Below are 11,098 nucleotides of genomic sequence, written 5' to 3'. Positions count from 1 at the left end.
AATTCGTGTGTAAAGACCTTTTTTCGACTCATATGATTGTCGATAATATTCACATTCGTCAAAAAAGGCTATTTTACATACTTGTTACATAAAAAACTATCATATTTAACGTATTTCCGACTAATTATATTTTTTTCCGTTGCATCTTTAAAAAAAGTAGTCATGCATAAATGAAAAAAGATATTTTTTATAATTTGACGTGCCTTTTTTAAAATTCTTTACACGTTAGATGTTTACATTTTTTTTTTGTAACACGAGATAAATGCGAAAGAACGAAAAATTTCATGGAAAAATCAAGTTTAGAGGCCTGTACTACCTCGCCGGTTCGAGTTACGGATTGGCCGCACTGGATACTTTTGTAGAGCATTCAATTCTGAAAAAAAAACCGTCTGTGGTTGAAACGATGCTATGAAATGTGTACGTATTTTGGCAGCAGAACAATAAGATACAGATGTTTTGTACAAAAAATCTTCTATGTGTTGATGCAGAGTAGCTAAAAGCCAAAATAACTCCCCAAACAATTCGCAAATGGCCAGAGAAAGAGGGAAACTATTTTGGAGGATTGAAGAAATTAGAATATAACTGGTAAAAACGTATTTATTTAGGACACAACGTTGGGAAATAAAATTAAATTTTAATAACAAAAATGTCTTGTTTATTTGTTAGGATAGAAACTTTTTATACAATCCTCGTATTGGGTAATCGAATGCCACTAAAAAGTGTTGCTTACAAAACAAAATTATTTATTACTATAAAATTGTATATTTCCTTTTTATTTTGTTGTGAAGAATCCCGAAGAATCTTCACCTTTGATTATTTTCCGGTAATTTTTCAATTCCACATTTTCCCAATGCCTCACAGTCAGTTTATCAAATAAGCTGAAACAAGAAAATTTCATTTTCTACGATATTTCATAAGAAAATTTTCTATTTTATAGAAAACTTTGTCAATTAAATTACTCCAAAGATTTGAGTTTATATTATACGTTAAATTATAGTCCGGTTCTTTTAGACATAAAAATAGTGGTCAAAAATTCCCGGAAAGCCAAATATTGGTGTAGAGCTGGGGTTTACCATTACAAATAAAAATTCCCCATCGATCCTATGTGTGCTTCAAAAATTACTCGGGTGTTATTTTAAATATCTATATTGACCGGACTATTAAGAATCCAAGCAGAATCTCGCTTCATCACGGAGGTAATTTTTTAATTGTTACAAACTTTAAATAAATCATCTATATACCTTATAACTTGTTTATATACGGTTTGCTCTTTTTCGGTTAAGCCGTTGTAGAAGACGTCCAAATTCATATCGACTAGTTTCGTTGTATTCATCCCTATCAATATGGTTTCAGTATCTTCCTCTTGAAGACTGTGATGCACAGCTAGTTTACCTAATTCCACATCGTTTTCCTATAATTGAAATGAAGTAAAAATATTAAAATTAATGTTTTATTTTTTGGGAGAAAAAGCTACAAGTTAGCAAACTAACTAAAATCCCAAATACAATACAAAGTTTTTTCTATACATCTTGTCAGTTAATTATTATTTGACGTTTTGATAATAATGAACAAAATATTCTTGTTGATACTGAAGAGCTAAGTTTGAATTATTATCGAAAAAAAATATAGTATATCTAGAAGAGAAATTAAAACTATGGAATTCGTCAAATTTATAATTCCTGGGATACGGCAACACCCATGTGAATATGTCAAATATGACATTACCATCAGAAAGTTTGACATTTTTAATGGCGATTGTCAAACGAATGCAATTTGAACTGTTTACTTATACTTGAAACATTTTGGTGCAATGATTTTCTATGCATTTCGACGTGTATTAAACCAACCGCAGTTTGTCGATCAACTCCCTTCGACTACACTGGTATGCCTAATTCTTAACGCCGTCAACCTCAAATAACGATCATCTACTACCGAAGTTACCTTTCCGCGGTCTTGTCCGGGTCTTCTGGTTAGCTGCCCTGTTTCTTGGTAGCGAATAACAACTCTGGATATGGTGTATGCACCCCGGAATAATTCATTGCAGCCAATTAATTATTCACCAAGTGTTTATGACGATGCTGAAGATACAATTTAAAATGATTTTTTTTTCTGAATAGTAATTTCCTAAATCCTGGTACATTTCATCCAGTTTGTTAATGAATGTATTGTGCGCTAGAAGCACGCGACGAAAACGTTGCATTTCTGCCACGCATCCGCGACGTAGCCGCGGCGTGTTCGCGACACATTCATTGCGAGCCCGCTCCGTTTCGCGCCGCTCGCAAACCGCTACTATGATAAGATTGTTAATACATTACCAGGGCATTGATGAATGCTATTATTAGAAACGGCTTCAGGGAGATTAGTTCTCCATTTTTGATCTGGATCAAACCGAGTACGTATTCTCTCAAGATGTTCATTTAAGTCCCATCAGAAATTCTGCGACAAAGCGTAAATTATTCATGCTTACGTCGAAGTATTTATTAGATCTTTCATTGTTATAGTTTCCGAAGGATAGTCTTTTGATACAGCCTTCCATTCGAGTGCTCGATAGCGGTTTTATTTTTTTTATTTTTTCCAATTCTGATTTGGAGTGATCCGTTCCCGAGAAACTGAATGTTTTTGAGCTGGTGACGGGAGTAAGGACTTTCAATCCAACTTATTTTCAAATAAAATTTAAGACCGCGTTAATAGGCTGTAAACGCTTAAATCAAATCAATAATTTGAAAATGATTACATGTGAAAATGATTTAAATAGATGTGTAGGTATATAAATTAAGTCTCATTTCTCTAGTATATTTTAGTATTTCATTGACTTTAATGATATCTAAATATTACCTTACAAATTTGTTGAGCCTGAGAAGCAACATCTTTAATTTCTTTGTAAGCTGGATGCCAGTCTTGTGGTCCTGAATTAGTTAATAAACCCATACCATTGGCCGCAGCGTTAACTATTCCTATATTCTTACTCTGCAATGAATATACTATTTGTTTAATGCTGTGATTTTTGAGCGAGAAGCTGAATAGCGTACTAGAACAAATAACCTAAATCTAAATACGAAAACTATAGCACGTATGGTTTTTTGTTACATCAAAATTTCATAGATTTAATGGTGCATGATCTGCAGCAATATTTATTTAAAAAATGACTTTAACGTTTTGTATCGAATATATTTGTATCACTAATATTAAACTAACACATAACAAATCAAAATAGTTGGACGGAACCAGATGAGGGTTATATGGTGGGTGTTCAATATCTGTGAAGTCACTTTTGTGTACAAGTAGTATTGGAAAGTAATGCAAGCGCACACCTCGGCAGATTTTTCCATTTTTTTTTTTTCGATAATTTTTTGCAGACACTGCCTTAGTAAGTCAGATACATACCGCTTTCACGGATGTGTCCATCAGAAGGATATCTTCGCAGTCCTAAAATATTGTAGCAATCACTTTTTTGGTACTTTTCGTGACCTTTACTTTTTTAAGCACGAGATCTCCTTTCCGATATCACTGAGAATTGAAGGAATCCACCGGACATTGTCATACTCAAATGCTCATGTAAGATCTTGAGAACATTTGTTTTGGAATAATCAGTCTGTGCTGCAATTTCTTTTATTTTTCTTCCACTAATTTGATATTTTCTGGAGTAGTAACCACCACAGGCCTTTCCGCATGTGGATTAGCCTCTAAATATTCTCGTCTCCAGCCAAACAATTTACAATTATTGAAAGTTATGGACACAGGTCACGGTAAACAGTCTCCATTTTATTAAAATTTGTGTTGGTGTTATTCCTTCTTTAATCAAAAATTTTATTACGTAACTCAATTTGAGACATTTTTATAAATAACTTGACTGAGTGGTCTTTACTCTATTATGAGGCTAAGAACTCTTGGACTGCGCTACGTATCTGAATGTTTGAAAGCTTAAGATGTTTGTAAGAATGTTGTCATTTTTACATTTCATACAAGGAACTTCTAATGTAAACTTTTATTTATTTATTTCTATTGTTGTTGAAAATTCAAGTAAAATTTAAGCTTTACCTTTAAGATTGGTATGAAAGATTTCAAAGTATTATCAATCATTGTTAGCCGTGTATAACTCAATATCATATTAATTTCAACTTTGCTTTTTTCTATACATTCAACCAAAGTTGACACCGGATAACCTGTTATTCCTATATATTTAGTTTTACCCGCTTCCTTTAACTCTTGTAAAGTTGGTAGTGTTTCATTTAAAATAATGTCCATGTTCGGAGCAAATTCTATATCGTGCACCTAAAACGTAAGAAAAACTCTATATTAGGAAAAAAACTTTATGTTGACTTCTAATGATTTTATTAAAATAAATTGAGCTCGCATAACTTGCTTTAAAAAATTTCTAAACATGAATTTATATGAATTATTGAAAAACTGTCAAACTTTCTAGAGCTTATTCTGATTATTTGATGTTGTCTAAAGTAAAACTTGATCTTGATAACCAGAAAATTTTGGCCGTAAAACAATTTTGGCAACATGGATTATTTGTAATTTTTTAAAAGATTTCGTTAAAGGAAATACACAGTCCATCTCGGCTTTATAATCTATATAAACGAAGAAATACGTTCACCAAAGGCCTGAGTACAAGTATTCTACTGTTTAATAAGCTGAAGGACCTTCTTCTCAGTATTACTTTGACTGCGACAAGAGCGAGTCTTTCTATTGTGTTCAGATCGTCACCTGAGTTAAAACGCTTCCTTTCAAGATGTTTTTTAGTATATCAAACAGATGCAAGTCACTAGGTGACATGTCTGGACTGCAGAGCAAATAATCAATCAACTCCCACTTAAACTTGGCCAGTAGCCCTTCCGTCCGATCTTAATGAACTTGTATATATTTTTCCATCCCCGAGGAACTCGATTTGTGTCGGAGATCGGACACTGAAAACCACGACCAGCCTCAACGTCACCAGAATACAACCTTGAATTTTTTAAAAGAAGGTGACGATGTATGGTTTCATTGCATGCTATCCTGCTTTATCTTTAACTCAAAGTAGGGGTCCCTGCTCTCGTCATCGGTTAAAAATTTCTCCAGGAAAAAAGTTTCCTCGTGATACCGGAACAGGTGTTGTAGTATTAGCTCAATACTCAGTTGGCTGAGCTTATTTCGAACCCACTGTACAGTCACCTTCAGAAATATAACCTGCTATGCACAATTGTCCACAATGTTCAAACGCTGGCTTCCATCATCACTGCCAGCATTCGCATTATGATAGGCCGATCACTTCTCACCAGGTGGTTCACCTGGTTGATGTGTTTGGTCAACAATACTATTTTTGTCTGGTCTTGACTTGGGTTATCACTTAAACACTCTCTGGTTTGTCGAAAACGAGTATTTCACTTTGTCATTGAATTGATGGACACACATTTTTGTCCGTATACATCAATCATCCGGAGATTCATATACTACATAATATTCCTTTGAATGCCAAATCCGTGGTAGTCATCCTGGACCAAAGACTCAATCGACTACCAAGGGGATAAGACGAGGAGGCAAGAGGATGAATTGAAGTATCTTCGGAAGCTCCAATCCCGGCAGTCTTAGGTAAGCAGTAAACGTCATTTAGAACATCAAAACGATACAGCCAAGAGAAAATGTGAAGACGATGACCCACCCCAACATTCCGCTGAACAAACGGATGGACTATACCAAGGAAGACCATACCAGGCATCCAAACAGCTGCATTACAACCAATAGCGAAGACACCAAAAAGAATAAGAATGAAGAGGATCTGTTTATTCTTGAAGACTAGCAGGATCTAGAAGAATAGATTCACTTTTTCAGTTTTTTTTTTTCGAAAGATTCATATATAAAGGGAGGGGAGTGAACCAGTTCTTTTCGCTGATTGTGAAAACCCGGCTATAATAGATGTTTATTATCCTACATATTCATCATAATATTACAATATAGTGATGTCGAAATAATAAATTAAAAAAAGTTACCTGCAAAACATCTACGTAATCCAATTTTAGTCGTTTCAAAGTGACGTCAATACTTTCTTTGGTTTTTTGCGAAGAAAAATTGAACATTAGCTTCGGATCTTGTTCGTATCGTCCAATTTTGGTTGCTACATAGTAAGCTTTCCTAGGAATACCTTCTAAGCACTGCAAAGTTTGATTGAATATTATTTTAAGCTTCTTTTCTAACCCATTCTTTTTAAATTCATTTCGTATCATTTGCAATTGATATATCAGCTCAATTAGTATAGAATCGGGCAGTGGCAGATTTACCAATTTCGATACCTTAATTCACAATCATTCAAATTGCATTTGTCATCAATAAGATTTCAACTTTATAATTTGAGAAATAAAATTCTTGACTATTTTCTCTGCAAATAATTTTTAAAAGAAATTAATTTAAGCAAAGACAATTTCAATCATTTACAAATTTGAACTATGATAAAGTATGTTTTAAAAAATTTGATACATATTTTCTATGACATTCACAGTGTAACAAAAATAAGATGAAAATCTTTTTCCAATTATTCGTTGGTATTAAAGTTTAAGTTAAATTATAAAAATATTGTAATACACATTTACGGATCCTCTAAATTTCTTTTATTTCTGTTAATTTTTATAACTCGTGTAAATAGTAGTTTTTCTAAGCTCGGAAAATCGAAATAAAAATTATTGAACCATAGGCCGCCAGAAGTCGAAATTTGTCTGTTCATAATTCGAAGTCGTGTAATGTTATTCTACGCTTCTAGATAATTAAATGTTTTTGCATTTTGGTATGAAATAACCTACCAAATACTAGAAGAGTATATCAGGCATTGTCTTCTTTTTTAGTTTTGCACAGGAACTAGGTATTCGTAAATGCCAAAGATGGTTTTTCAAGTCCAGATGCGGTAATATTTATAACTCTGACTCGTTTCGATCAGAAATCAAATCCATGTCAGAAAATCTTCAAAGAACATTTACTGCAAATTGGAAAAATAAACAGAAAAGGATTTGGGCACCTTTAGTATTTCTAAAGAGAACAAAGCTAACTGATCCATCACATGTAACGCATGTGGCACCTTACACAACCATTTTTTGATCACTGGAACAGTAGAGAAGAAAAATGGGTCGTATATGATAGTCTAAAAAGCAGTTGCTCTCTCCAAATGTATCACCAGGAAGTACTGTGAATCTGAGCAATCGTCCCAAAAAGGATATTTGGTGGTGTATATGAGGAATTGTTTATTTTGAAGTGATGAAACTTGGACAAACTGTTAATTTAATTCTTTTGGATCCAGTGTACAAATTTTTAACCAAAAAGTATCCGGGGATTTGTCAACAGAAAAGACTTCTTCTTGCAACACGACTCTGCAAGACTGCGCTGCCCAAGACGAAACCTGTCTGCTTATTATAAAATCGAAGTCGTGTCAAAGATATTTTAATTTTATTCTTGTACTTGTACGTTTCTGGATAATTGAATATTAGACTTCTTTCAATTTTGGGTTGAAATAAAGAACCAAGTACTAGAAAAGCGTATCCGGGATTTTCTGCTTGTTTAGTTTCGCATAAGAACTAGATATTCGTGAATTCCAAAGATGTTTCTTTAGGTCCAGATACGGTAATATTTATATCTGTGATTCGTTTGATCTGAAAACGAACACATGTCAGAGAATCAAGAAATTTAAAATCACCATTAACCATTCGTCAAAGAACATTTACAGCAAATTGGAAAAATAAACAGAGAAGGGCTTTCCAAAGAGAACAAAGCTAACTGATCCATCACATGTAACGCATTGTTTTAGTGGCACCGTACACAATCGTTTTTTGATTACTTGATCAACAGAAAAGAAGAATGGGTCGTATATGATAGTCCAAAAAGTAGTTGCTCTCTCCAAATGAATCACCAGGAAGTAGTGTGAAGCCAGGTAATCGTCACAAAAAGAATGTTTGGTAGAGTATATGCCGAATTGTTCATTTTGAAGTGATGAAACTTGGACAAATTGTTAATGTTAAGTTATTTGAATCGAGTGAACCAATTTTAACCGAAAAGTATCCGGGGATAGAGCAGACTTCTTGCAGCACGACTTTGCAAGACCGCGCAGTGCAAGACGAACCTTGGGAAAAATTAATGATTTGGGGTGGAAGCTGAGGTACTGCCTCACTCTCCATACATTTATCTCATATTTACGGATATTGATCGATGATATTTTACTCAAAAACAAATTGATATTTATTAGTCCAGCATTGAAAGTTTGGATGGAAAAAGTTGTCGATAACGATAGTTATAACATTATTGATTGAAAATAAAAACTTATAGATAAACTTGTATCTATATAAAACGAAAATTGTGTATGAAATTTTATACGGGATCGATAAGTTCGTAATCAATTCATGATCGTTGTTTACATATGAATCGCTTCAAGCTTGTTTTTAATATCTAGAATTTCAGGATTACAGGTAAAATTACCTTTCAACTGTCCCTTACTGTTTATCAATGCTGGATATTTCTAAAATTTGCGTGTTAAATCTTTTAGACTAAAAATAGAGAGACTCTGGAGGATCTAAATAAATAATCAAGTTTAAACTATGTTTACACATTATCGTATTGCGCATAGGCACCGAATCGAAAAATCAAGAACTTTAGAACCGATATGGAATCAATAATGAACTAAATCAAATTTCGAAAGGGCTTATATGACTTTAACTTGAACCTGAATTGTTTTGAAAAATTATAGTCAATAATATTGGCAATGATATACGTTTTTGTAGCGATATTTTATGTTTTAAAACAAAAAGCAGAAGGAGTCATCGTGAGATTCAGAGTAAACTATCAAAGTGTGAAAAATGCATCTGTATACTTACTTTTCCTAATATTTCTTCTGCCGTGCCATGTCCATACCAAGGACCAGTATCAATATAGTTAATACCACTCTTGATAGCTTTGTAAATAGTTTTCTTACATTCTTCTACATTGTAATCACTAAAAATACGCCAATAAAATGGTTATAATCATTGATTTTTACATAGTCTTCGATTAAGAGCTTCAAACAGTTGATAACGGCCACATTGTTGAAAATACATCTTTAAAATTGGCTATCATTTATTAAGTACGGGAATAACATTCAACAATTGCGATTGATACAATTGTTTATTCAATTAGACATTAAATGAACATGTAAACACATCGGAAGAACAACAAGGATTCAGGAGAAATCGATCAACCACGATCTTCACAGTCGGACAGACAAGTAGTTGAACAAGCTATAGAATACGGCAAGCCCGCGTATATCTGCTTCATAGATCTCAACAAAGCATTCAACGGGATAAGGCTAAGCTATGTAGTAGACATTCTAAAAAAGAAATGCGTTCCGAAAACCGTAATAGACATCATAAGACATCATTTAAACTATCATTTAAACTATAAACAATCCACTCACATATTAGTTAACCAAAACCTGACAAAGGAAATCAAACACCAACGGGAATCCGACAGGGAGATTACTTAAGCCCGCAACTGTTCAATATGATAATGGACGAAATAATAAATCATGTCAAGAATACAGCAGCTCCTATATACATTTTACGTAAAAGCTAAAATCTTTAACATGCAAGTATCCACCGCATAAACTAAAACCCTTGTCAACTCTAAAGGACCAATGAGGTGCAAATTCCAAGGACCAGGGACACGAAGACCTTTAGGAAAACCTCCAAAAAGATTCATGGACATCAACATCTCAAGGATGACAAGTTGGAAACTACAAGCCTAAGGCCTACAATACGTTGAAGAAGACGAAGAAAATAATATCCATACTAAACCAAATCTATTATAGAATTTTGTTTTTCAATTCAAACCGTCTTACAAAACTGAGAGTTTGGAAAGATGCAAAAAAACAACCTAAATCACCCAAAACTGCGCAATTCAATGTGATCAAAAATTCAAAGAATCAAACCTTTCTTTGCCACGATTCCGATTACTCCAATTGATACGGCCTTTAATACACTAAACGACTAAAATTTTAAAATATTGCTAATATTGTAGATGTTATTCGATTGACCTATAGTTAAAATGTATTTTCATACTCTTTTAAATCCGGATATACGTATCTATATTTGATCCTAAACTGAAATATCATAACTTACCCATAAAAGTAAGAAAATCCACCAGTTCCAATGGATAATTTAGAGACGTACATATCGGTATTACCGAATTTAGTATATTTCATTCTTTTAACCTCTTCTTCATCGTGAAAACCTTCTACAAACGTTTTTGGCAGAACCATTTGGAATAAATCCACTCAGTTTTTTATTTCACTAACAGGAATTATATAATAATTGTTATATCATTTATGTGAAATCTTTTCTGGATGGAATTTATTGAAAAATACTCGAAATGCATATCTTATCGTCAACGAGTGTTATTAATTTAAACAAAACAATAACATGGGATATAAAGTCAAGGTCAAATCAGTAGCGGAACGTGGGATTCAATAAATAATCGTATTTACGTGTCTTCAGAATTATTAGAAATCCAAATTGCCTATAAACTATTTCTATACAATATTTGATACATGGCACACAACTCAGTCTTTCCCATATTTTTCCCATTTTTTCCCATAAGCATCCAAATAATAGCCTTTCTTCTCAAAACAGGCGCTTACGTATGCGAAAAAATCATTCGAGGCTAGGAAACACAAAAAGTCGTTGGGGATCAGACCTGGTGAATATGTTGGATGGTCAGTTATGGTGCTCCGTTTACCTTATTACTCTACAGTTAATGTTTCACTTTTTTGAAAATTGGCGACGAATACAAGCCCATGACCAACCCAAAAAATGGTCACCATAACTTTTCAGGCTGATAAAACTATTTGTGCTTTTTTTGTAGCGGATTTGACCTCTACAATCCACTGTCTTGATTGTTTTAGGAGTGTAGTGGTGGATCGATGCTAAAAATCCACTCGTTTTGATTAAACAGCTATTATAAAGTCTGACAGATCCTCATTTGAATACGCCTTTGATTCAACCAACAACGTTATAATAGTTTACGCATGCATGTTTATGAAGTTATTATATGGTAATTGCCTTCTTTAGATTTATCGATAGCCTCTCCTTTTCCATGATATTGCTAG

The 11,098-nt window shown here is 33.4% G+C and overlaps 1 protein-coding gene across 1 annotated transcript; it reads right to left on the bottom strand.

The window, feature by feature from the left end:
• Nucleotides 1–581: 581 nt before the first annotated feature.
• On the bottom strand, nucleotides 582–10,433 carry LOC130449711 (uncharacterized). Its single transcript, XM_056787675.1, has 7 exons — nucleotides 10,113–10,433; nucleotides 8,835–8,952; nucleotides 5,976–6,137; nucleotides 4,039–4,272; nucleotides 2,836–2,967; nucleotides 1,242–1,411; nucleotides 582–878 (listed from the first exon to the last, which is right to left on the bottom strand). Exons 1-7 carry the CDS (start codon nucleotides 10,250–10,252, stop codon nucleotides 773–775), a joined length of 1,062 nt encoding a protein of 353 aa, XP_056643653.1. The 5' UTR covers nucleotides 10,253–10,433; the 3' UTR covers nucleotides 582–772.
• Nucleotides 10,434–11,098: the final 665 nt, after the last annotated feature.

This window comes from Diorhabda sublineata, chromosome 10, assembly GCF_026230105.1.
Source record: "Diorhabda sublineata isolate icDioSubl1.1 chromosome 10, icDioSubl1.1, whole genome shotgun sequence".
Taxonomy (NCBI): Eukaryota; Metazoa; Arthropoda; class Insecta; order Coleoptera; family Chrysomelidae; genus Diorhabda; species Diorhabda sublineata.
The sequence above is the reverse complement of the archived record's forward strand: the minus strand, read 5'-3'. Positions and strand labels throughout refer to the sequence as shown.

Coding starts and splice junctions, on each gene's coding strand:
- LOC130449711 (XM_056787675.1), bottom strand. CDS start 10,252: ATGGTTCTGCCAAAAACGTTTGTAGAAGGTTTTCACGATGAAGAAGAG. Junction 6,138..8,834: donor CAGAAGAAATATTAGGAAAA/GTAAGTATACAG, acceptor CAAACTTTGCAG/TGCTTAGAAGGTATTCCTAG. Junction 879..1,241: donor GTATATAAACAAGTTATAAG/GTATATAGATGA, acceptor TTCTTGTTTCAG/CTTATTTGATAAACTGACTG.